This window comes from Hakea prostrata, chromosome 4, assembly GCF_041222555.1.
Source record: "Hakea prostrata isolate BN-2017 chromosome 4, UWA_Hpros_2, whole genome shotgun sequence".
In the NCBI taxonomy this organism is placed as follows: Eukaryota; Viridiplantae; Streptophyta; class Magnoliopsida; order Proteales; family Proteaceae; genus Hakea; species Hakea prostrata.
Window position 1 is genome coordinate 44924344 of NC_142603.1, and position 27963 is coordinate 44952306.

General features: G+C 38.7%; 2 protein-coding genes across 2 annotated transcripts; both read left to right on the forward strand.

Annotated features, from left to right (window-relative positions):
- Positions 1 to 1819, forward strand: LOC149019082 (putative pectate lyase P59). The gene is made up of 3 exons (XM_089154471.1): positions 1 to 212; positions 378 to 1005; positions 1176 to 1819. Exons 1-3 carry the CDS (start codon positions 25 to 27, stop codon positions 1638 to 1640), a joined length of 1281 nt encoding a protein of 426 aa, XP_089010597.1. The 5' UTR covers positions 1 to 24; the 3' UTR covers positions 1641 to 1819.
- A 21025-nt stretch (positions 1820 to 22844) lies between these two features.
- Positions 22845 to 23789, forward strand: LOC149019083 (uncharacterized). The gene is made up of 2 exons (XM_089154046.1): positions 22845 to 23182; positions 23228 to 23789. Exons 1-2 carry the CDS (start codon positions 22845 to 22847, stop codon positions 23787 to 23789), a joined length of 900 nt encoding a protein of 299 aa, XP_089010172.1.
- Positions 23790 to 27963: the final 4174 nt, after the last annotated feature.

Genomic DNA, 27963 nt, shown 5'->3' on the forward strand with positions numbered 1-27963 from the left:
GGGGCGGGACAAGAGTAAAAGAAAATGGGACTAGCTACAACAAGCGGCTTGGTTGTCTTCTTGTTTTTGTTCAACTATGCGGTGAAGGCCGATATAGGCAACTTCGATGCAGTGTGGCGACAACGAGCCAAGGCGGCTGCAAAGCACAGCAGTGAAAGTTTTGAGCCCAATCCTTCGGCAGTTGCTGCTCAGCTCAACTCACATGTGCACATGTAGGTCCCAAATTTGAATCTTCTGAAAATTCTCCGTGCTCGCAAATTATAATTAAAAAAAAAATTCCATGGATAATGTATAAATTGAGCTATTTTACGTTGAGAAATGGATAACTTCTGTACTTACGATAGATTTGGATGGATGAATGAATGATGCAGGACAAGACAACGGAGGTTGGGGGAGACTGGAGGAGCATGCCAGGCGACGAACCCAATAGATGTGTGCTGGAGGTGCAAGGCTAACTGGGCCGATGATCGAAAGGCATACGCCAACTGCGCTTTGGGCTTCGGCAAGAAGGCTGGTGGTGGCAAGGACGGCAAGATCTATGTCGTCACTGACTCCTCCGACAATGACATGGTCGACCCAAAGAATGGCACCCTCCGCCATGCTGTCATTCAGAAGGAACCACTGTGGATAATCTTCGAGAAAGACATGAACATCGTACTCAAGGGTGAGCTTATTATCGCCCCTGACAAGACTATCGATGGCCGTGGCGCCAATGTCCACATTACCAAAGGCGCTGGTTTTACCCTCCAGTCCGTCCGCAATGTCATCATCACCAACCTCCACATGCATGACATCGTTGCAACTCCAGGTGGTATGATTCGCGCTTCTGTCGACCACTACGGAAAACGCACTGTCAGCGACGGTGATGCCATCAACATCTTTGGCTCCTCTGACATCTGGATCGACCACGTGACCATGTCCAAAGCTGCAGATGGCCTAATCGATGCCGTCGAGGGTTCCACCGCCATCACCATCTCGAATATCGACTTCAGCAATCATGACCACGTACGTATAACTGGTCAATTTGCTATAAGTCTCCTGCTAAAGCTAATTTCTCTAAATGTAACTAACTTATTTTATAAAAGGATTGACTACGTAAAAACTAGGAGTACTTCGACCTTCCTAGTCGACCCACTGACTGTTGCTTCCTTATTGGTGAACAATCGTGTTGACAGGTGATGTTGTTAAATGCAAACACCTCCTCTCCTGACAACAAGATGCAGGTTACGATAGCATATAACCATTTTGGGAAAGGATTAACACAGAGGTTGCCCAAAGTCCTAAATGGATTTGCTCACGTGGTGAACAATGACTACACGGAATGGGGGATGTACGCCATTGGGGGCAGCATGAAGCCATCCTTCCTCTGCCAGGGCAACCGTTTTGCTGCTGGAAGCTCATCGAGAACCAAGGAGGTTACCAAGAGGGCTTTAGCGCCAGAAAGCGAGTGGAAGAATTGGGCGTGGGTATCGCAGGGTGATGTGATGGAGAATGGTGCCTTCTTTGTTGAATCAGGTTCCCCAGCACAGAAGCAGGCCCTCCTCAGTGGAGACCTTATTAAACCAAAGGACGGCAGCCTTGTCAGCAGCCTCACTCAGTCTGCTGGTGCACTCAATTGTAAGGTCGGCAGCCCTTGCTGAGCTGTTTCTCGTTCTTTTAATTAATGTAACTTCAAGCACTGTACGTTATTCTCCATGGGCTGATTCTTCTGTAAGTATAGGCGCTGCATGTTGGTCTTCATGGAATGAATAAAAGCAGTAACTCTTGATTTTACAAAACAATGAATAGAAGTACTGCCAAAATGGGTTTCTTCCTTTACTTCAATACTAGCTAGAAGAAGACCAAAAGACCAACAAAAACTGCTGCATGTTGTAAATTCAGATATGCTCTTCGTAAACTGTTTGCTCGTGTCTGAAAATGCTACGCAAATGCACGTGTTGCAATCAGGTAGTAAATAGTAAGTAGGGTATCAATCCCACGGAGAATTTTTTCAGTAAATCTCAATGTGAAAGGAAGATTAAGTTAAACAAGATTGAAAAAATTACTTAGTGATTAATGAACTAAAGAGACGAAGGACAGACGAATTAAACAAGAGGTCCTAAATTGGAGAGCACACGATGGAAAGAACTATTATAAGTGTTATAAATGTGGGAACTCAATTTTCCCTCCCTTGAATTTGGTTTGTGAATGCTACAACAAAGCTGCAGCACAAGGCATATCAAAGAACCTAGAACAAAATTACACACGGGTATCTTCCAGTCCACATATGCATTGACATCCTAATTAAAAATCATCATATTCCTATGGAGAATTTAACTGAGGATGCGAATCACGCCTGCTGAGTTACAATAGTGGTTACGTGAGGTAGGTGAATATCCCTACCCTACCCATTGATTAGCTAGACCCACATAAGGAACATGCTAGTTCGCGTTATTGAACATTGATCTAGCTCCAATTAACTAAAACCAAAACATTCACTCGAGGATGGTCAACGATAAATGAAATTACTCAAAAACATGAATGCTGAATACGTTGATAATAAACTGTGCTCATGGTAAAACATTTCGGAAAATTTCGCCTAGATGCGGTGAGTAACGAAACGAAAGCTGCACCGAAAAACGAAGTTAAATAATGTCACTGGAAAATCGCTAAATATCATCGGGAAAAAGCCGAATCGGCGAAAACTCGTCAAAAATCGACAGTGAACCTGCGAAATGTCGCCAACCGTGTTCAGATTCATGGTCAAAATCCTTCGGTCACCAGCAAAATCCTTGCTTTGATGGAGAAGATTGAAGAAGAAGAAGAAGAAGAAGAAGAAGAAGATGCAAAATATGCCCGAAGCCCTTCCATCTTCTGTTGTTCACTTGTTCTTCACCTCTTCTCGTCTATCAGCGCCGGAATCACCAAAACCGCTGCCTAAAATAGAAACCTTTTCCTTAACCACCGTCGATTTCTCCTATTTTTATTTGTCTAAAATCTCAGTGAAGAGCGAAGATGTGAAGCTGGAACCACCGCCTGAAACATATCCGGTTATCCCACACGCAAAGAGAAGAAATATCTCTAACACACCACTTTGAAAAATGAAAAGAGATTTGACGCACTAGTTTGGAAATGAAAAGAGATCTGACGCACCACTATGAAAAATGAGTGTGACGATGGGAATGGGTTGGGATTTTGAAGTTTAAAAGTGGGTGGGACCCTGGGATTGCGTGTCATGATAATAGGGTATTATAAGGATTGGTTTGGGAATCGGGATTTGGGATTAAAATTGAATTAGGAGATCGGCGAAATCTGGCCGTGGCGAACCGGCAAACTTGGGCGAGATTCGTACCGTGAAAAACTGAATAATCACAACTCAAATCATAGGTTTGGGTACTTTTATCGTCCCAACAAAGTAAGAAATTAGCTCATATTAAAGTTCTAATACAGATAAATAAATGCAACCATTAAAAGAATTTAGCTAGAATATAAAAAGTAGGAAATATAAAACCAAATAGAGAACTAGGAGAATGCTTCCACAATGCTCCAGCTCCCTATCTCCAATAGCTCTTCCTCTTGCACGAGCTTTCTTTTCTCCCTGTCTGATTCTCTCTTTTTTCTTTTAGTGGCTCCTCACCCTCTTTATTTCCCCCAAAAATTTCCCAAAGTGATAGGGTAAAAATGGATTGTAGGATTAGAACCTTCTTTTATTAGATCAATGGCTAAGATCCTTCACATAGTGACAAGAGGAATGTCTAATCAGTTAGCCCTTTTTAGTGATTTCATTAGATAATGCCACGTGTCCAATCTGGGAAAATCATGCTACCATAATGCTACAACATCCCTACAGCAAATTGAGAAGACTTGTTCTTTGTTACTCTTCTATGCCTCATGTCATTTCTTCATCCATTATGGTCCATTTTTCCAATGCCAAGAATTTTTTCAGTAAATCAGGTAGTAAATAGTAAGTCGGGTATCAATCCCACGGAGAATTTTTTCAGTAAATCTCAATGTGAAAGGAAGATTAAGTTAAACAAGATTGACAAAATTAATTAGTGATTAATGAACTAAAAAGACGATGGACAGACGACTTAAACAAGAGGTCCTAAATTGGAGAGCACACGATGGAAAGAACTATTATAAGTGTTATAAATGTGGGAAGTCAATTTTCCCTCCCTTGAATTTGGTTTGTGAATGCTACAACAAAGCTGTAGCACAAGGCATATCAAAGAACCTAGAACAAAATTACACACGGGTATCTTCCAGTCCACAAATGCATTGACATCCTTATTCAAAATCATCATATTCCTATGGAGAATTTAACTGAGGATGCGAATCACGCCTGATGAGTTCCAATAGTGGTTACGTGAGGTAGGTGAGTATCCCTATCCTACCCATTGATTAGCTAAACCCACATAAGGAACATGCTAGTTCGCGTTATTCAACATTGATCTAGCTCCAATTAACTAAAACTAGAAAAATCACTCGAGGATGGTCGACGATAAATGAAATTACTCAAAAACATGAATGCTGAATACGTTGATAATAAACTATGCTCATGGTAAAACATTTTGGCAAATTTCGCCTAGTTTCGGTGAGTACCGAACCGAAAGCTACATCGAAAAATGAAGTTAAATAATATCGCTGAAAAATCGCTAAATATCGTCGGGAAAAAGCCATTCAAGCTCCAAACTATTGCTCTCGATGGAGTTTGCATACCCAAGATTATTTTCTTCCTCTGAACCGTCGTCCTGACCTTAATGAATATGACAAATATACATGGAGTCTGATTCCTAGTGGAGAACTAGTCATTGCCAAGGACCTCAAAACTGACCCAAGCCTAGCCCACCACAATCTTCTACCAGGTTTCTCTCCTTTGCCAATATATATATATATATATATATATCCATCTCTTTCTTCTTCTGACTTTGCCTTCCTTTCAGGAACTGGGGTTTGGAGGGCTCTAAATATTTCTGAACTTCAAAAAGCTGTCTTTGAAGAAAGAGAGGCCGAGCGTAGGTTCAGAAAGGAGAAAAGGAGAATAAAAACTTCTTCAAAAAATTTATCCGATGACCCTGGTTCCAATGCAATTCCATGGAAAAAGTCCAGAAAGGAAATTGCCGAAAAGGAAAGCCCAATTGATCAGGAAGTTCCTGATCAAGAAAATGATAATGAAGAAAGTTCCGACATGAACATTGTTAAAGTTTCAGTTGGTGAAGGTCACACATAAAAGTCTAGCACTTTGAGGAGACTCCATTCCATGGGTCCCTCTTCATGTCAGGAGTTGACTTCCACCAAAAAAGGTAAAAGCAAAAAGGTTCCCACACCCCCTTCTTCTCCAGAAAAAGCCAATCTCAAGGGCGAGGATGTAGAGAAAGTTGTCGAGCCTGCTCAATCCATAGATCACGAAGTTTTACTCCTTCAATGTCCATTCCTCCTCTTGATAATAACACATCCCTTTCTGAGAAAATAGCTGACCCTGCAGTTCAAGGTGAGGAATTTTCTAAGTATTTCCTTAGTCAGTTGGACAGAATGGCTGAAGAGATTATCACTCGTGCTGCAGGTGATGTTATTGTTCAAATGGATAATGAATTGTTTGATGAGACTAACCCTGTTCCTCCTCCTGGAAGTATTCCTGAGGAGAATATCCCTGAAGAAAATATCCTGCTAGAGAATACTATTGAAGAAAATATTCTACAAGTGAATGTTGCTCCCACTGATGCTTGTTCAAAATGTTGCTTCTGTTGATGTTACTCCCATCAGTGCTCCTCTTAATTTGGATGTAAATCCACTTGGCCCCTACTCCAGATATTGTTGTTCTAGATATTAATGCTATCCCTGCTCTAGCTCCACCAATTCCAGAACAAGTTATTGTTCCTCCAATTCCAAATATTCTGGTTGATCTTCCCCCAGTCCTAGAAACCAGGAAAACATTGAAGCTGAAGTTGTTGACCATCAGGTTGCTTCTAATGATGCTGCCTTGGATCACCATAAAGTTGGTGGAATTGATGTACCCCATCATGTTGATCTTGGACAATTGGAAGATACCTAGAGTGTTGCCCACTCCGGTGATCCCTTTGTTCCCCTTTGGAATCTGAAAGAGGAGTATAGTTCTATTTGGAACTGGCAAATTGCTTGTGAATGGGATACCAATGGTAGAATACCTCGGGATAAGAGAGAAACAGCCAGAATGAGTGATTCATGACTCTACACTCATGTTTGGGGGTAAGAAATGAATTTCTCTTTTGAAAAGCTTTCTTTTTCACTTTCCACCTTGTTGAACTTCTTTACTCCTATTGTAGATGTTTTGGTGCTGCTTTCAATGCTTTTGCAGAGATTATTGAAAGAGAAAAGATTTTGTCTCTGGAAAATGAGGATTTTATCAACAAGAACATTGAATTGGCCTATAAGGTACAAGATCTCAGAAGTAACTTTAGACGTTCAGCTAGAAAATTAGAAGCTGCTCAACTGAAATAAAAAGAGTTGACTGACGAGATTGGTGATTTACATGATGATTTTCCCACATGTTCTGATTTTTGTCGTGATTTGCAAGAAGAATTCAAGTCTAAAATCTTCTCTAATGAAGTATAAAGAGGACCTGCAGCAAATGGAAATGTTGAAAAATGATGCTCTAGAAAGAGCCAGGCTTGTCGAACTTGAGACAAGGGAATTACAAAGTAAATTGGATAGAGCCTTCGCTTGGTCCAGAAGTGTTGAGAAGGAGAAAGATAAATTTTTGGTAAAATTCCAAGGAATTGAAAAGGAAAACTATCACTTGCAAAGGAAAAGCAAACAACTTCAACAGTTTGTCAATTCTCTTGCTCAGGACAAGTCTGAATTAGAAATTGAGAAGAATAAATTGAAGTTGAGTTTGGATGAAATTTCTCAAGAAAAGGCAGCCATGGAAAGGGAGTTCCAGAAAAAAGAAAGGCAGTTTGAGATTGAGAAGAAAAGAATGAATGATGATTACCAGCTTGCCTTTGCTGCCGTCACTGATGCCATAAACCAGGCAAAAGAGAATCCCACTTTTCTAGAATTTTGCAAGGATGTGTTCAAAGTTTGCACTGATGAGATTTGGGGTAAAGTTCTTTAGGTACATCCCAATTTTGAGCTCAAAGTGGTCGCTTCCTACTCTCTGCCTACTAGAAAGTTCTTTGCTGCACATAATTTGAAATACTCGTCATCTGGGAGTTCTTCAGAAGAGACTAATGAAGAAGATTCCTCTGAAGACGTCTACAACAAAAAGGGCATATAACAGCGGAATTTTCCGCAGTAAAATGTACTTAAATGCATAGTAATAGCCTATAACTACGGATTACATGCGGTTTATTATCTGTCGCAACAGGCTCCGTCGCAAACGCAGTAGCTACACATAAAATACTGCATGTACAAGGTTGTCTATAGCTATGGTTTTTAGTTACAGGTGTTTCTGTAGTTATATCTATAGTTACAGATTAATAGTTACAGATGTTTCCACATCCAACATCTAGCTATACATATTGAAGTGATGGATATTTTCTTAGTTATATATCATCTAGCTGCGGAAAAAATAACTGTGGATGTTTCCATGGCTACTCTATAGCTACGAAAAATATAACCATGGATGTTTCCGCATCTAACTTGTACCTACACATATTGTAACGACAGATAATTCCACGGTTATATATCCTCTAGCTGCCGCAAGTATAACTACATATGTTACCGTGGCTACCCCATAGCTACGAAAACTATAACTGTGGATATTCCACGGCTAACTTTCTAACTACACATATTGTAGCCCAGATGTTTCCGTGGCTATAGATCTTTTAGCTGCGGATGCTTTTGCATCTCACTTCTTGGTAGACATATTGTAGCGACTGACATTTTCGTGGCTAATCTATAGCTTTGGTATATTAACTACGAATATTTCTGCTACAATGCTTTAGGTGTGGAATTTATTTGTAGGTATTTCATCCACAATAAAGATGTAGCTACATATTTTATTCTACAAATGTATTCACAAGTCATCTATTGGTACCAATATTAGTGTGGATTGTCTTACAAAATTTACAACTACAAACTCTTTATATATAGATGCTATAACATATGTAGACACGGATTAGTAGATATACATTTCTTCGCAACAAATATATATTTACTGAATTCATTGTCATCTGAAATCCATACACATAAGTTAAAAATAAAAGGAAAGTTACTTGTCATCCAACTGACTCAAACTAGAATAACTGCAAATTAAAACTTAATTCTAGATAAAGGGTCTATGCTAAAGTTCAAGTGTACTTAAAAAAAAAACACTAGAATCAACTAGTCGATCCAAGCTTATGTACTTTATGCTATGTGCAACCTCGCAGTGGTTGAATCAACTTCTTAATAAATTATCCTGCAATCAATATAAAAAAAATAAATAAATAACAATTAATAATTGTAACAAAAATTCATAAGAAACCCATAGCTTAGAGTATCAATTACCTTCATGAGAAGAAGATGCACCATTGCTCCTAGAAGAGTGATTTTCTTCATGACTATTGAAATGATTAAGCCCCTATCATAGAGATACAATATTTGCAAAATTAATAACAACAAGAATCATAAAATTTTAGGAATAAAATAAGCTTTAGAGATAGATAAAATTTTAGTAACATTACCTGTTCCTCAGTTGAGAAATCTTCCATCTGACAATCTGGATTTGATTGCTTAACAATCGAAAAATCCTGGTGACTTGAGCTTCTAACATATTAACTTTTTTTTCGAAAAGTAACTTGTTCGGGGTCACCCGTCCAGAGGTGCCTAGCTCCCAATCCTAGTCCTTGAATGCGTCTACGTTTATCTTTCTTTAACACTTGAGAAAAGATGTCGGTGTCCCAATTATTTCTCTTGCCATTACCTTGAGAGGCATCAATTTCTGCTTTCTTTTCCTTGATTTTTTCCTGCAATTAACATATAAAATATACATATCATACACATTTATTATGCTTGATTTTATTTGGAAACAAAATTAGCTGACTCGTATTTTGATTTAAACATAAATAAAAAATGAAGGAAAACATACAATTGTTTTTTGTGCAATCTCATCAACTGGATGTCCATCTACATGTTCATGAGTGATTAGGGTTAATTTAGACCTAAATAACAAAAAAAAAGCCAAACAGCCAAAACACCACTGCAAATAGAAACAGAGGCAACACCAGAAAATTGTAACCCAAAACACTAGCCCAACCAGTGGAGTGATATCTAATAGTAAGGTCCAACATGGGTGACGAAACCCAAAAACCAATTGATTGATGACTGGAGATGAAGTTACAGCAAGCACTAGTATAGAATGTAAACCAGACTTAGTACACAAGAGAGACCAAACACAACAGAACTCAAACTATCACAAGGATACGAGGGTAAAAATAAATTTGATTGAAAGCAAAAGACAACGATGAGCAGTAGACCTGTGAATTGAAAAACACAAAATAGAACAGCAATCAAAGGATCAGGTGGACCAGTGAGTACGACCACCAAGAACAAGGAGCAGCAATGAAGCACATGAAGAACTTAAAATTGTAATAACCCAAAACAAAAAGGAAGAAAAAGCAGACACGAGAGAGAGAAAACTCAAAGATGTTAGTTCCGTGCTGGAACAGAAAACACTTGAAAGTCAACGAGACCACACAGCCACTAAACGAACTGCTCACCCAACAAAAGATGAGTCGGTTGCTTGGTTGAAATGGAAGAAGACCACCCAGCCCTATTGGGACACACTATCAATTGAGACCACAGTGTTGATGCTGATAAAGACCAAGTGAGATGTGTGCCGAGAACCACGCAAACAAAAAACAAAAAAAAAAAAAAAAACCAAACAAAAAAAAACAAGAAAAGAAAAAAAAGCCAAAACCAAAAGAAACCCAAAGAAAAAAACCCAAAAAAACAAACCAACAGAAAACCAAAAAAAAACCGAAAAAAACACCACACAAAACAACAACAGAAAAAACACCGCAAACGAAAAACACAACCAAAAAAAAAACAACAAGAGAAAAAGGAGAGGAGGAAAAAACAAAAAAAAAAAAAGAAAAAAAAAAAAAAAAAAAACAAAAAAAAAAAAAAAAAAAAAAACAAAGGAAAAAAAAAAAAAAAAAAAAAAAAAAAAAAAACAAAAAACAAAAAAAAAAAAAAAAAACAAAAAAAAAAAAAGACAACAAAACAAAAAAAAACAAAAAAACAAAAAAACAAAAAAAAGAAAAAAAAAAAAAAAAAAAAAAAACAGGAAGGACAAAGCCGAAAGAGACCCAAGAACAAAAGGCAAGAGAAAAAGAAGAAAAAAACAAAAACAAGACAAAAGGAAACAAAAACAAAAAGAAAAAACAAAAAAAAACAAAAAAGAACCAAAAAACAAAAAAGCAAAAAAAAGAAAAAACAAGAAACCCAAAAAAAAAAACAACAAACCAACAAAGAACGAACAACCGAAAAACAAAAAGACACCAAACAAAAAAAAAAGGACCACAAAACAGAAAAAAAAAAAAAAAAAAACAAGAAGAAGAAGAGGACCCCCCCCCCAAAAAAAAAACCAAGAAGCACCAAAAAAAAAACCACCCCCAGAAAAAAAAAAACAACAGAAACACCCCCCACAAACAAAAACAAAAAAAAAAAACACAAACCGAACAAACAAAAAAACAAACAAAACAAAAAAAAAAAAAAACAAACGAAAAAAAACCAAAAAACCAAAGACAAACAACAAAAAACAACAAAGAAAAAAAAACAACAAAAAACGAACAAACAAACCAAAACCAAAAAAAAAACACAACAAAACCAAAAAAAACAAAAAAAAAAACCAAAAAAAAAACAAAAAAAAAAACAAAAAGACCAAAAAAAAAAACACCACCCAAAAAAAAAAACAAACAAAAAACAAAAAAAACAAACAAAAAAAAAAAAAAAAAAAAACCAAAAAAAAACAAAAAAAAAAAAAAAAAAAAAAAAAAAAAAACAAAAAAAAACCAAAAAAAAAAAAAAAAAAAAAAAAAAAACAAAAAAAAAACAAACAAAAAAAAAAAACAAAAAAAAAAACAAAAAGAAAAAAAAAAAAAAAAAAAAAAAACAAAAAAAAAAACCAAAAAAAAAAAAAAAAAAAAAACAAAAAAAAAAAAAAAAAAAAAAAAAAAACAAAAACAAAAAAAAAACAAACAAAAACAAGAAAAAAAAAAAAATAAAAAGAAAAAAGAAAAAATAACAAACAAAACAAAAAAATGGCAAAAAAGGAGAGGGTATGGGTTTTGCTTTGAAGCACTCAGCTTCAAGCTCTGCTGAATCTACCAAAGCTAGCAATTCTGGAAATGATATTTCTGTCAACGGTGATGATGAGAATCCCCAGCTTAGTCTCTTTAAAAAAAAAAAACTTCTGACATTTTGACTTATTGATCTTTTTGTATTTGGATCATTTATGACTTTGGTACTTCTTTTAAATCATTCAATACCTTCTGATTTTAATTGCAGATAGAAACTCCTTTTCCTTCCAAAAATGACTGATAAGTGTCTTAGCAGTTTGATCAGAATCCTCGTATAGCTTAGCTTGTTAAATATCTTTGATCAGTCTTCAGATCTCGAAAGGCTTGGCTTACTGAAAGCTTGACTTACAGAAAGTCTGGATCATCCTCGGAAGGCTTGATCCACGATCAGCTTCGGAAAGCGTGATCAGGCCTCGGAAGGCTTGGCTCACTGAAAGCCTGACTTACAGAAAGTCTGGATCATCCTCGGAAGGCTTGATCCTTGATCAACTTTGGAAAGCGTGATCAAGCCTCGAAAGGCTTAATTTATGATCAACTTCGGAAAGCGTGATCAGGCCTCGGAAGGCTTGATTTATGATCAGCTTCGGAAAGCGTGCTCAGGCCTCGAAAGGCTTAATTTATGATCAGCTTCAGAAAGCATGATCAGGCCTTGGAAGGCTTGATTTATGATCAGCTTCGAGAAAGCATGATCAGGCCTCGGAAGGCTTGGCTTACTGAAAGCCTGACTTATGGAAAGTCTGGATCGTCCTCAGAAGGCATGATCTATGATCAGCTTCGGAAAGCGTGATTAGGCTCGGAAGGCTTGGCTTACTGAAAGCCTGACTTACGGAAAGTTTGGATCGTCCTCGGAAGGCATGATCCATGATCAGCTTCACAAAGCGTGATCAGGCCTTGGAAGGCATAACTTGTGAAGAACCTCCTTCATGGCGAAGAAAACTTTTTAGGACAGAACTTTGATGAAAATAGACTTTTGGAAAAAGTATGAATCTTTTCTTTCACCATTGATAATATTTTCTAAGATGAACTACATTCCACAGTCACCTCAAACAGTTCCCATGTAAGTCCTTGAGCCAATACGTATTTGAACTAACAACCTTAATCACCACATACGGTCCTTCCCAGTTTGTTGATAACTTTCCGCAGTTCCTTGGATCTGATGTTGACTTCTTTCTTAAAACCAAATCTCCAACTCTGAAAAACCTGGGTCTAACACGAGCGTTATAATATGTTGTTGTCTTACTTTGATATTCAATGTTTCTATATAATGCATTTTCCCGAACTTCATCCAGAAAGTCTAGATTAGCCCTTAATCCTTCTTCATTTGTCATTGGGTCAAACTCCATTGATCTCTCAGATCCTACTACCACCTCTACTGGAGCCAATGCTTCTGATCCATAGGCCAATTTAAAGGTGTTTCCCCTATTGGAGTTCTAGTTGTAGTACGATATGCCCATAATATGCAAGGTAGTTCATCCACCCATGAACTATTTGCTTCATCCAACCTTTTCTTGATCCCTTGCAGTAGAGTTCTATTTGTTATCTTGATTTGACCATTGCACTGAGGGTAAGCAACAGAGGAATTTTTATACTCAATATGATAATGAGCACAAAACTCCTTGAACTTCTCGTTATTGAATTGTGTCCCATGATCCGTCAATAAGACTTTAGGTACCCCAAACCTAAATATGATTTTATTTCCGAAGAAGTTCTCCATCTGACTTGTAGTTGTGGTTGCTAGAGCCTCTGCTTCTACCCACTTTGTAAAATAGTCAATTGCTGCCACTACATATTTCCTTCCTCTTGATGCAGTAGGAAACGAACCAAGAATGTCCATTCCCCACATTGCAAATGGAATAGGATTCAAAATGGAAGTTAACTGATCTGCAGGTTGCTTTTGAATGGGAGCATGAATTTGACACTGATGGCATCTCCTTACATAATCAATTGCTTCTGACTGCATCAGTGGCCAATAAAACCCCTATCTTAGAACTTTGTAAGTCAAAGCTCTGCCCCCCATATGACTCCCACAAATCCCTTTCATGCACCTCTGCCAATGGACCCAATCACTTCAACAATGGACCAGAAATTGTTCTCTTGTAAAGTAATCCATTTTTCAGAATATACTTTGCTGCTCTTCTTCTCAAAGTTTTGGCTTTTTCCTTATCATTAGGCAGGACATCATTTTTGAGATACTCCACTATGGGATCCATCAGGAATATTTCAATATTTACCTCCATTATCTCTGGCTTTGAGTATGCTGGAGTGTTCAACTCTTCGATATATATAGCTTGTGGTAACAAAGCATATTTTGCTGATGCCAGCTTTGCCAAAGAGTTTGCCATCATATTCTAACTCCTTGGAATTCTTACTATTTGAAAATTTGAGAACCAAGCTATACACTCGATCACTTTTTTAAGATAACTAATCATCCTAGTGTCTTTGGCTTCATACACTCCAGTCACCTGACTAACTACCAATTCTGAGTCACTTTTCACCTCCAGGTCCTGCATGCATAAGGATTTTTCTAGACGAAGTCCTGCGTTAAGAGCCTCATATTCTGCTTCATTATTTGATGCATGGAATTTGAAACGAAGGGCACATTGGATTACAAAGCCAGCTGGACTTTGTAAAATTAAACCTGCTCCAGACCCCTGAGAGTGACTCGAGCCGTCAACATGGAGATTCCATCTGCCAAGAATTTCATTGGGATTTCCTCGATCCATGGGTGGCGAGACACCCTTAGCAACAAAGTTTGCAAGGATTTGTGCTTTTATAATAGTTATGGGCTTATACTCAATATCAAACTCTGTCAGCTCCATGGCCCAAGAAACCATCCTACCAGCAAGATCAGGCTTGTGTAGGATTTTCTTTAATGGCCAGTTAGTCAAAACAACAACTGAATGGCTTGAAAATAGGGCCTAACTTTTCTAGCAGCTATTATCAAGGCCAAAGCTTGCTTTTCAAACTCAGGATATCTAGTTTTTGCATCTAACAATGTATGGCTCACAAAATAAATTGGGTTTTGAATCGTACCTTCTTCTCGAATTAATAATGCACTTATTGCTGCTTTTGAAGAAGATTAGTATATTTGCAATGTTTCTCCTGAAACTGGCCTGGTTAATACTGGTGGACTGGTCAGTCTTCTTTTTAGCTCCTCGAAGGAGGTTTGACAGTCCTTAGACCATCTGAACTCATTCGTAGCATTCATATTTTTGAAGCGCCTTGAAGAATGGAGCACACTTGCCACCAGATTTGGATATGAATCTACTCAGAGCTACTATTTTCCCCGTTAGACTTTGAATCTCTTTTATATTGCATGGCGGTGGCATATCTGAATTGCTTTGATTTTTTTCGGATTTGCTTCAATTCCTCTTTGGGTAACCATGTACCCTAAAAACTTCCCTGATGAGACTCCGAATGCACATTTTTCATGATTAAGTCTCATTCCATTTTTTCTTAGTACATTGAAGCATTCTTCCAAGTTAGAAAGATGATCAGCCTTAAACTGACTTTTCACCAGGAGATCATCCACATACACCTCCATATTACACCCAATCTGATCAGCAAATAACTTGTGCATTGCCCTTTGATATGTTGCTCCAGCATTTTTTAAACCGAAGGGCATAACTTTGTAACAATAACTTTCATGATTAGTCATAAACGTTGTATGAGATTGATCTTCTTTTTTCATTATAATCTGGTTATAAACAGAATATGCATCCATAAAACTTAACATTTGTTGACCTGAAGTGGCATCAATCAATTGATCAATGCGTGGTACTGGATAACAGTCTTTGGGGCAAGCTTTGTTCAGATCAGTATAATCTACACACATCCTCCACTTGTCGTTATGCTTTTTAATCATCACTACATTCGCAAGCCATTTGGGACATTTGATTTGCTCTATGAATTCTGATTTCCTGAGTTTCTCCACTTCTACTTTGATCGCTTCATGTTTTTCTGATGAAAAAAATCCTTCACCGTTGTTTTGACAGTATGATCAATCTAAAGACAGTTTTCCGCAACTTCCCTTCTCAACCCTAGCATGTCTTGGGCTGACTAGGCAAATACATCCACATTGTTCTGAAGAAACCTTTTCAGCAATTCCTTGTCCCGATCAGTTTGATTAGGTCCAATCATAGTCCCCTTTTATGGATTCTCAAGATTTAATGAGAATTTCTCCAGCTTTTCTACTTGTTCTCCTCTTTGAATTTTTTCTTCGTCTCTGTTATCAGTAATTTCAACAGTTAAAGCCAAAGCCTTACCCTGAGATTTTGAGTCCTTCAAGAATGTTGTATAACATTGTCTTGAAAACTTTTGATCCAGCTATACATTCTCCAACACATGCTTCTATTGGGAACTTCATCTTTAAATGTTTTGTTGAGACGACAGCACCAAGCATGTTTAGAGTTGGTCTTCCCAAAACCACATTGTAGGCTGACAAGTTCCTGATTAGCAGAAACTTAGTGACCGTAGTCACTATTTGTGGACAAGATCCCAACGTCATTGTTAATTCTACAATTCCTTCTATAGGAGTGGATTCTCCAGAAAATCCAAACAGTCTAGTCCCACATGGTATTATCTTTACTGAATCCAGTTTTAGACGTAGGAAGGCTTCATAAGACATCTACTGAAGATCATGTATCTACTAAGACTCTGTGAATGTCTCTGTTCGCCACCTCAATAATAACTACAATTGTATCATCATGTGGTTCTTGGATGCCAATCATCTCCTCTTCCTTGAAGACTATTTCCTTCATCTTTTTAATTATTGTTGGAACAATATAAGATTCAATAAAATTGACGAACCTGGCATGAGCTCTGGATTTTGAAACTGAAGTTAGGTCCAAACTTCCTAATATGGTCATAACTGGAGATTGCTTCTGTTGAACCCTTTGATTTTCTTGATCTCCAAGATTTCCCTCTGGAGAATTAGATTGAGAACCCTTTCTTACTTGATCTTCTCTTTCTGGTCCTCTTTTATTCCATCTTTGAGGTTGATCAGCAACATTTCTTTGAACTCCTCCATTTCTCCTTTGAACATATTGATCCAGTTGCCCTTGACTGATCAACCATTCAATTTCATTTTTCAGAATCCTACAATCATCTGTACCATGACCATGATCACTATGGAATCTGCAATATTTGTTTGGATTTCTTTCTTCAACTTTTGCAATCATCAGTGCTGGTCACTTCACAAACCTTTGATGTTGAATTTGCATTAGAATTTTTTGATCTTCTGGAATTCAAGGGCGTATAATTTTCAAGAAATGGGCGTGGAATGTCCCTGCTAATCTATCAATCATTTCATGGATAATTTCTACTGCTCCTTCGATCTTTTTGATTTGACTGTAATATTCCACTTTTCTTTCTTTTAATCCCATCACCATCAGTTTCTTTTCTGGCCTGCAAGATATCCTTCATGTTGGCGTACTGATTGCATCGTGATGTTAATTATGCAATGTTCGCTAGCTTGTTCATGATAAAAAATTCTAACAGGTGATCATCTGTAAGGTCTCTAAACATTGCATCATAGGGAATAGCCTCATTAAGATTTTTAATATGAATCGACTCTTGATTGAATCGCTTCATATTGTTCCGCATTGATTCACCTAGTTTTTGACAAATCGCTGCCAGATTGTCAACAATCTTACTACTCTTCATGCTACTTTGGAACCTTGACAGAAAAATTCTAGTCAGGTCTTTGAAATTTCCAACTGAATTTGGTTGTAGACTGAAGAACCAGGTTGTTGCGGGGCCTTTGAGGGATGGAGGAAATGATCTGCACTTCATTACATCTGAATTCCCTACCAACATCATGACAGAATTGAACTGAGCTAGATGTTCCATAGGATTTAGGCTTCCATCATACATAGTAAACACTGGAAGTTTAAAATTATGAGGTAGTGGAGCTGCCATTATTTCTCTCGAAAACGGATTGCGATCCATATTCTCCTCCATAACCTCTTTATTTCCTTTATTCGTCAACTGCTGGATTTGATAATTCAGAATCTTAAATCTTTTACTGATTTCAGATCCATGAACCTCTGAGTGACTACTCGCTGACTGCTCCTTCTCTTTACAATCTCTTCGGCTTCCAAGAATCTTACTTCTTCTATTTTGGCTCACTAGATCATTTCTACTTGAGAATTGATCATCAAGCTCTAACGGAATGTAATTTGGATCAGCACTTTCTCCTTCACCTTCTATGAAGCTTGATTTCCTTTGGCTTTGTCTCAACTCTGGCATCCGAGGGTTTTGGTTAAAGACCGCCTCTACTCGTGAAAGAGATTGAGATCTAACGACTGGTGCTACTGGAATTCGCCTTTCCTTCGAGATTCCGATTTGCCTTATACATGATCTCATGAGATTACGTATGATCTGACGCTGAATGCTTTCAAATCGAGCTTCAATTTGGTTTGAACCGAGATTTGGTTGAGAAGCCATGACAGCTGCTTCTACAAGTTGTTTTTCTTTGTCATTGATTTCAATCAGATGTGGTGAACGCTCTTCTGTAGTTTTTTGTTTCTGATGAGTTTGCACTACTGGAGCTTGCAGTAATAACATCGTCTCTTTGGTCTTTCTCTTTGGATTGATTCTTTGCGGCTCTCTTTGACTAGCTTCCACCATTTCAACCGGTAATGCTTCCTCTCGCTTAGGTGACTGAGCCATGACCTCTATTCTAGATCTGTAAATGCTTTTTCCCACAGACGGCGCCAAATGTTGGTGAGAATTTTGTCTAGTTCTGTAAACCATAATCTTGCACCGAACTATCAGACCTGAATTGATCTGGTTTTATCTCACCTTCTTCCTGTAAAATGAATAGATTGTTAGAAACGAAGCCGATTGGTGGGATCGGCGTTCCATCTCTGATAGTCTAGTCAGTGATAGGTTTGAGATGATCTTCAAAGCTCAATGAGAGCTTCTGCAAAACTTTAATGGAAAAAGCAGGAAGAAAGTGAGAGATTTTGAGAATTTGAATATCCTACTTACCTGCGCATGCCTCACTTCTATTTATAGCTATCTCACTTGACTCTTCCATTGCTAACCACCGTAGGATTCTCGATTCAAATTGAATGGATATGATCTACTCTTTATGTTGTTTTCGGGTGAACCGATAGTTGATCTTTATGATTTTGGTTTTACCTAGTTGGACCAGTATAAACCGAAAGGGGATATTTTATTCAGAACAGATGGAATAATTACTCCATACAAAAAAAATTGTCTTAAATTAGGTTTCGTTTTGTTATACCAAATATGAACAACCACCGGTCCACTAGCTTGACTGGGGACTATATGTAAGACCTAGGGATTTGGCCATGAGGACCCTAGAGCTAGAACTTGATCACTCGAGAAGACCGACCATCATAGATCTCTAATTGGAGAACCTTCCTGCTTCGCTTTGGACGAGGAGAATTTTGCTCCAATAAAATTCAATTAAAAAAGATGACATTTATCAATTGCTTCTTTAAATTTCCTCATCTGAATTTTATCCTCTACAGTACTACCTAATTTCTCTTAACCATCCAAATCCTATTAAAATCGCTAAGTACCATCTATGGATTGGATTTAATGTTCCCAAATTGATTAGTTCTGGTGCTGCAAAAATTCTTCCCGATCACTTTCGTATGCTGACCTACACAAACGTGCTCAATCAGATAGGTCGAGTTACATCTCTGACGAGAAAGTTAGCGAGAGATCAATTAGGATGGTATGATTCCAAAGCTAAGGGTTGAAACCTCCACTTCAACTTACCTTCCTCCCCCTTTTTCATCTACTCTAGATAGGCTTTTACCTGTATGGTAATAGAGACCCACTCAGATTCCTATTGAAGAGTTTTATCCGAACTCTAGCAAGTGGAACTCTGAAGAAGGATGCCATCAACTTTATATGGGGAGAGAAAGATAATAAGAGGAAGATATGTTGGATATCATGGGATAGACTCTGTCAATCCAAAGAGAGAGGAGGCTTAGGTCTCAGGGACCCGTATCTGCAGAATTTAGCCCTCCTTTGCAAATTAGCTCTGGAAAGTATGGAGGAATCCGGATACATATTGGGTAAGGTTCCTTAAACAGATCTATTTTCCCAATTCAGATTTCCTAACTTTATTAGCAGGGTCTAGCCCTTCATGGGCGTGGAGAAGTATTTTGGAAGGTAGGAGAATTTAGAAGTCAGGGCTGGTATGGATGGTTGGAGATGGAAAGTCTATTTAATTATGGGAAGATCAGTGGATCTTAGCAAATTCGGATTTCAAAATTAGGTATTGCAACAGAGATCACAGGGGAATCACATGGGTGTCTAATCTCATTGATGAGGAGGCTAGAGTATGGAGGGAGTGTGAAATCCAGCCCTAACCTAACCCTGACCTTGACCCGGAAACCCGGTTGTTTTTAGGTCCGAAGACCCGGAGTAAAGGAAGAAGCCAACTATGGGCCATCTCAGTAGAAGACATGGTGTTTGACTCTGAACCCATGGATGTTGATGATGGTGTTCCATACTTGGAGGTCTGTGCAGATCTGGAAAGAAAGCTACACCTGTCTGAATAGGAGATTAGTTGAAGGACTTGGAGTATTTCTGACTTGGTTTGAAGGCATTTCTACACACTAGGTATGTCACTTGTTGTGTGTGCAAAAGCCCATGAGGTTGGACTTGAGTTGGGCCTCCATTTCCCTGTTTGAACCTTGATAACCTGATTGGTCGACCAAGCAGTCGACCAACTATGTGTTAAATCCGAGAAAATCCAATTTTAGGGTTTTTCACTCTCTATTTAACCCTACTTCGAGGTTCTTAGTTACGGATGCCTCCTAAACACTTTGTGAATGTGGGAAGACCATTCCAAAACTCTTTCCGGTGATTTTAAAGATTCCTCTGCAAATCTGAAGCCTCTCATCTCTGATCTGTCAATTCAAGGTTAGTATCTCTTCTGAATTTTAAATTATTCTTTCTTCAATCTTGTTCTTGATTGAGATCAGGAAGAAGATGTTGCATTCTTGCAACCATCTATTCCATGATCTCATTCTATTGCTTGAGATCTATGATCATCATCGTGATCTTAACCCTAACCCGGAACTTTTCTTGAAACCCTGACCCTTGTTTGATCTTTTTGGAAACCTTTGGTAATCTCCCATGTGAGGGTAACCACATAAGTTATATTTATGTTAATCTAAACTCTCTTTCAATGATTTTCTTGATAGCAATTATTTTCCCTTTCATCTTGTAACCCTAGCCTGTTCATGAGAGCCATAAGATTGAAACCCTAACTTCTTGGTTCAAATCAAGAACCCATCTCTTGACCTTGACTTGATGATTTTACCTTCCTATATAGTTCTAATACATTCTAGGAAGTTCCCCTTCAAATTTCGGATCAATCCGACTTCAAACGAAGAAGTTATGACCAATCTAATTTCTACAATTCCGTCTTGACTCGGTTGGTCGACTGGGTCAGTAGACCAAGCAATCGACCAATGAAGGCAGTAGCTTCATTTTTCGCTCAGTTTGTTTCATTTGCTCTCTGACTTTTAGGTATCTTTCCTAATGTTGTATCTATGATTGTTAGGGGTTTATTTGCTAAGTTTGGAGTCTCTCTCTTTGATCTTTGGATTATCTTCGGCGATAATCAAGGTAAGGACAATTATTTCATAATAACATAGATTGCATACTCTCTGGTTTCTACTTTAAGAAACTCTGAATTTATTTACTGTTCTTGTATTTTATACTTCTGATGTACTACTGTAAGTACAGTAGCACTTCACTTATGTTTTCTGTTCATTATTCAAGCTTATATGAATTGCTTATTACTATATTGTTTAATGATTAGATCATGCTTTTATATTCTCTTTTATATGATGAAGTGTTGATTGTATATTACATGACTGATCTGAGAATGTATTTGATTAGGTATGGTTTGGGATTGAGAGGTGTCCTTTTGACACTTTTGTCCTTGGACATTATTGGAAATAGTATGGGATGTTTCCGGGGTTGCCCATTGATGCTTTCCCGAATCATTGATTGTCATACCTAGGACTGTCTAGCAATGTTTAGCTAGGATGACCTCGTTATATCAGACCCGAATCGGAAGGGTATTGAGACCGAACGACCCGTGGTAGCAATGTGATTCATGGGCGCTCAAGACCGGTAACCAACCCATGAGAGGACTGGAATCACATTGTGGGGGCCATTTATTGGAGGGTTGCATATGGATAGACTTGGGCTCATGGGCGCTCAAGACTGGTAACCAACCCGTGAGAGGACATGAGAGCTTCCCGTTTACCATATGTGGATAACCAATAGGGTTGATGAGTCCATAGTCAGGGACTATTAGGACTCTAGTGTGAAGGATACCGGAAATGATCGTCAAGGACGAGGAATGGATGTATCTGGAACTGAGTTGATATGACTGAGTAGATGACTTGCATTGGGCTAGGCTTAACCCTAAAATGTGCCAGTACTTAGACCAATGGTGATGTGAGAGAGCGGTGACTTAACCCCCAGCCATGGAATGCCCCGAGGGATGCCGGACCCATTACCAACCGATGATGAGTGATTTGAGACCTACCCAAAGAAGTACGGTGCTATGACTTAGAGCATGTCTACCAATAGAGACCAGCATACATAGAGTTTAGATGCATACATACATTATTTGTTTCATACTGCATTGCATCTTGTTATGTTCTGCTGCATGTTATTTATGTTGTTATGAGTTAACTTGCCTTGCTGAGTTCATTTGAACTCACTCCTTTTTGTGCAATCTTTTTGTTAGATTATTCTACATGTACTGACTACTATTAAGGATGGGATGATGAAGCACAAACCGATGAAGCGTACTTCACGCAAGGTGCTGGCAACAATGAAGATTACACTGATGATCCCTCGAGCGATCACATTGCATACATACGATTAGACGTAATGTAGAGCTGGAACATCTCTGTTGGATTGATGAAGTCCACTATTTTGAAGATGTCATCTATAGGATAGAAAACTCATAGTTCACTTTGATTTCCTATTCTTGTTTTTCTTTAAAAACAGTTGTAATTCTTTTTAGACTTACGTACTATGTTCCGCTGTATCTGTGGAGTGAGTTTCCGCCTCACTCTACTTCTTTTTTATGTGATTACATCTGGTATCATTTCCGCACTTTGATTATATTGATTATTCATTTCCTGATTTGAATCTTTGTTTATAATATTAAAACCTTGATTATTTCCTGTTTATGATTATGTTATTGTATATGTGGGAGGATGATTTCCTCGATACTTGATCTTCGGGGCTGTGGATCACACTCCCGGGTATGCCAGTTAGGGTATCGGCTAGGGGGATGTGATAGGGAGGATCTGATTAAAGAAACCTTTGATCAAGTGGACGCTGAGGCTATTCTGAATATAAGACTAAGCATGAATTCTAGGGCTGATAGAAGGATTTGGGGACCAGCTAAAAGTGGAGAATTTTTGATGAAATCAAACATATCACCATCTAATTAACATCAGGGAAAGGGAAAGAGAGGTTCGGCCATCATCATTGAGGGTTTCCAGCAGAGTTGGGGTGGATGCTATGGTTTGGAAAAATATTTGGACATGTCATGCTGCACCAAAAATTAAAAATATGATGTGGAGAGCTTGTGCTAGAGCATTACCTTCAGCGGAAGAAATTTCAAAGAGAATAGATCAATTTGATCCATGTTGTAGTAGATGTGGAAATGTGGAATCGATTGATCATGTTTTGCTTGACTGTGATTTTGCCCGTCAAGTATGGTTTGCTTCTCCCCTGATGTTCTCTCCTCCAGTTAATCCTTTGATCTGTGAGGTGATCAAGAGTTGGAAATCGATTTTGCCACCTGAGAAACAGTGGTACAAGGAGCTGTCATCGCTGATTGTGTACATCTACTGGAGGATTTGGAAAGCAAGGAATGATTTGATCTTCAACGGCTTTGATTGGTCACCGGAGTAAGTAGCCAGAAAGGCAATCAGTGTAGCGGAGGAGTTTTCCAGAGCTTTAAAGAATCCATGTCGGTTGGAGACCGCGGATCAGGAAGATGAAGTTTCTCAACATCGGGTGTTCTGGGCTTGCCCTCCAATGGGCTTCCTGAAGGTCAATGTCGATGCAACATCAAACGGGGATGGGTGCGGCCTTGGTGTTATTTACAGGGACTCTATGGGTAAGCCCATTAAAGGGTTGGTAATTCCGGCCCAGTTTGACACAGTTCTAGAGGGTGAAATTCTGGCTCTGCGAGAGGGTATTTTACTTGCTTTAGAGGAGGGGTATTGCAATGTCCTGGTGGAATCAGATTCAGAAACAACAATCAAATTGGTGACCAATTTGGAGCTAATTCCAGTGGACATCCAAAACCTAGTTTGGGATGTGGTGACTCTTGCTTCTCGGCTTCAGAATGTATCCTTTCTTCGCGTTTTAAGGGAGTGTAATGCAATAGTTGACTCTCTTGCTTGTAAGGCTGTGTCCATTGCGTGCTGGACTCTTTGGCCTATTTTGGATCCTTGGCTTCTTGATCTTTGTAATCTTGATGTCTTGCGTGGGTCACGTGTTAATATATAGACCCCTTTCTACCCAAAAAAAAAAAGTGGAACTCTGAAGTTCGGATAACATTGCTCGTCTTAAGATTTGGATTTTTACTTACATCATGGTCGAACCGCTCATTACTCGAACGCGTCCAACTCCTTGGGTTGAACCGTGGTCGGTTCGATCAGATAATCAATCATTAACATAAGCCCCCTAGTCACTGGGTATCGATGGGTCTGACCTTGATCCAAGGGACTATTTTTCTCCTAGGCAATGTATAGTTGGCCGATTATCATGGGTATCATGCTCATTCCATGTCCCGAATATGGAAAAGGCACATTTATTGCTAGCCGTTTGCTGCATGCGTTAACTAACCCACATCTTCTAAAACTCACGTTACTCACGACGCGTGGCATTACATGTCTCATCAAGTTATGATTGCTTTTTGTAACTCCAAAAGTTGTTTGATCCTGGCCATTCATCTATTGACCATGATTACCCTTGGATGGGAATCTTGTGGTATTTCAAAAGTTATTGAATCTACATCCGTAGATGGAGGTTTCAACTGATCTGTTGGATGAGGATCAGTTGAAAGGTATTTATATACCTTTTTCTTCTTCTTCTCATTTTATTATATCATTTCTATGAACAACGTTAGCTTAAGCCTTCTGCAACCGTAGGGTGCTGCGCATTGGTGCTTTGTCTTCATCATCCTCAGAATCCTTTCAAATGAAATCAGTAAGTTTTCCATCTTCTTTTGCTTTGTTTCTTCTTATTTAGTTAAAACTCGCAACTTACCATGAAATTTTCCTTTCCTTCCATGTGTTTCTGTTGGTGTTTCTTTTGTCATTCTTCATAAATGCTTATCCCTTCTTTTCCATATACCTTTAGGAAACCATGGTTGTAGTCAAAAGAGTGAAAACCGTAGTTTCCAAACCTAGGAAGCATTTCTCAGAGGAAAATCCCTCAATCTCTATGACTGTTAGTAATTCTGATAGCGACTAGTTAAGAGAGGCCGAGCAGTGTACAAGTGATCGGTCAATATCCTTATATGGCAGGGATCAACTTGGAAATGATGAGGAAGAGTCTAGGCCAGGATCTCAACCTCCACCTCCCTTGCCTAATGACCAAGAAAATGTGGCTTTAAGTGCTCGGGCTCTTTTAAAGCTAAGAGAAAATGGTGGAAAAATAGCTTGACTCTCGAGGAGTATAAGTTATAACAAAATAAGGACTCGACCCACGATCATATAGATTATGATCCGACCACGTCAGGTCCGGAATTCCAACCTTCAACATGACCGAGGAAAGACTGTACTTTATTCGTAAAAAATATGAAATTCCTTCAAAGTACCTCCTCCGTGTCCCATCACCTGAAGAAAGAGCTAACACAACCCTACTAGGAGAGTTTTCTATTTATGAAGATGCTTTTATGAGCAGTTTTTGTCTTCCCATCCAAGCTTTGTTTAGAGAAATTTTGATACACTTTCAAATGTATCCGGGCATGTTAGCACCGAATAGTTGGAGTAACATAATATGCTTTTGGGATTTTTTTCAAGGTTGGGAGGTTAGAGTATGACCATCCTTGGCCCTTTTTCTTCACTTTCTTATGGCAAAGAAACAAGAGTAGGATGGTTGGTTTTATTTAGCCAAGCGTACCTCTTCCAATGTGGTTGGGATGAGAACTTTGTTGGAAATGGCACACTCTCGTCCTACACAATGGGGTGGCGCCCGAAGTTCTTCTTTGTCCAACCACATTCTGAACCATCCTTCCCATTTTTCTGGAACCGAGGACCAGCCAGAGGATCTAATGACATTCCAGATCTTTTTGAAGCAGAGGAGTGAGCCAAGGGGCGCATCCTCCAGTTACCCACAAAACATAAGAACCAGTTCGCCGTTAACGGCCATTGCTCGGAATACTCCAATGTCCTGCTTCACTGGGGGATTTCTTCCTGATGAGTTACTTACTAAAGTTTCTTCTTCTTTTTCACATGTCCCCTTGGTCGGTAATTGATGTTTACTCGGCTTTTTGATGTAGTGCTGCTGAATCCTGAGGAATGAGCCTGAGCAACTAATGAAGAGGTAGAGGAGGTTGAAACTTGTTGCCCTACAGAGCCTGAGCACTCGAGGTCAACAAGAAACAAGCCGACTCCAGCCCCCAAGTTGGCTCAGAAGAGAAGCAGTTCACAAAAAGTTCCCTCCAACCTCTTACCCTGACCATAAACGAAAAAATCTGCTTCAGTTGGTACTTCATTGGGGAGGTAGATGTGGAACACGTACTCTCTCTCTCTTCCTGTAGTCTAGCTTTACCATATTCGAGCACTTCTCCGAGCACTTCCTCTATACATTCTTCCATTTTTCATCTTTGCTAGTCTCTAACTCCTGATTCATTTGTAGTCAATAATCAACAAAATGGAATGACCATTGCTTGGGATTGGATGTCTGTAGTGCTTCTTCTAGCCGACCAACAATTCCTGAATGGGATTGGTCATCTAAGGACGTATGATGTCACGACCAAGTAATTTAATCCATCCATTTGCTTTTACGGATTTTTGTCCTTCTTCCCGAGTATCAACACTTATTAGGCTACTTTGTGGTTTGACCCAAGCATTGGGTGGTACCTTGGAGGCCGCCCGTAAAGATATGTGGCCGTTCATCAACTAAGTGAGAAGGTGAAGGATATGGACGTTCACCTATCGAACCTTCGAGCAACCAACTATTGTTTGGTCGGAAAAGAGTCTAAGCTGCAGGGCAAAGTCACCATCTTGGAACGTCAAGCCAAATCTGTTGAAGATTAGGTGTCCTCCCTTAACCAAGAGTTGGAGGAGTAGAAAATTGCTTTGGCGAGCACGGAAAAAAAACCTGAAGCTATTCAAAGGGAGAAGATAAACACTGACAAGATGGTCGAGCAGCTGCAAGAACAAGTTGCCCAATCATCCTTGACTACTTTCGAAGAGCTATCCAACAAGCTCAAGCATGAGGTCATCCGTTGGTGGGTTCAGACGAAGAAGTGTGGGGAGTTTATTTCTAAAGTTGTTGCTCCGAGATTTAACTATGGTCACCGTTATACATATGATAGCATTATAGGAGAGTTTCATGGTCTAGACTTAAAGAAGTTTGAGAAGTTCATAGACTTGGGCATTTTTTATGATCTGAAGATTCTCCGGCCAGAGTAGGCCGTTAGTAAGCCAGTCTTTCCTCCTGCCAAAGAAGTGGATGTTCAAGATTTTCTTGTCTCCTATTGGGAGCCAGCCCCTGAGGAGGTATCACAAGCAGTAGAATTTTCCCAAGAGATTGAACAACCCAAGGATGACTAGTTTAGTCTCAAGTAGGTTGATAATGAGCAACAGCAGCCAACCGATTGATTCCAAGTCTTCCCTTTATTAGCCAGTTTTGGCTTTTAAATTTAAACATGCTGAATCTGTATAGGCCAATGTTTGGCTTTTGAACAATGTGACTTTGTATAGGCCAATGTTGGCTTTTGAACATTGTGACTTATCTTTCTTTCTTTCTTCTTGTTTTTTTTTTTTTTTTTTTACACGTCTCCTTGTTTGGCTTTGGTAATCATACTTCTTTTGATCTTATATTGTATACGTTGCCTTCAAATGGTTGAGTAGCTACCTTTCTCTCGAGCACAGTCACTTGGAACATTGGTTTTGAATCATGTGTTCAGGTTTTTATGCTAGTCATGATTCCTCTTGGCTTGAGCAAGCCAACTTCAAATATCAAATCTTTAACTTTTGTTAAGATCAGTTTTTATTTGTTCATTGAAACATGTCTATTCAGATATATTGCTCGTAACATATATGTTCGAATATATTGTTTGGAACATAATTGTTCGAAGATACTGCTCATCACATATGTGTTCGGATACAAAGGTTTCTCAAGAAAATAAGTGAATTAAGCTACTTAATAAAGCAGTATTGTTGCTAATGTAGCTAAACAAAATTTGCAAAATATAACTTGTCTTCAAAATGTGATTACTCGACAAAGGCAATAACTCAGGTTACTGGTAATATCTTCTAAGATTGCTCAAGTTCCATGACCGAGGAATATGTTGTCCGGTCTCCAGGTCACATAGATGACATGCTCCTAGGGTGACCTGTTGTATTATTATGTACAGTCCTTCCCAATTTGGAGTGAGCTTTCTCTGATTGGTCGGATCCGAAGCTGTTGTTCGGCGAAGGACGAGTTCTCCAGGAAGATATTGCCT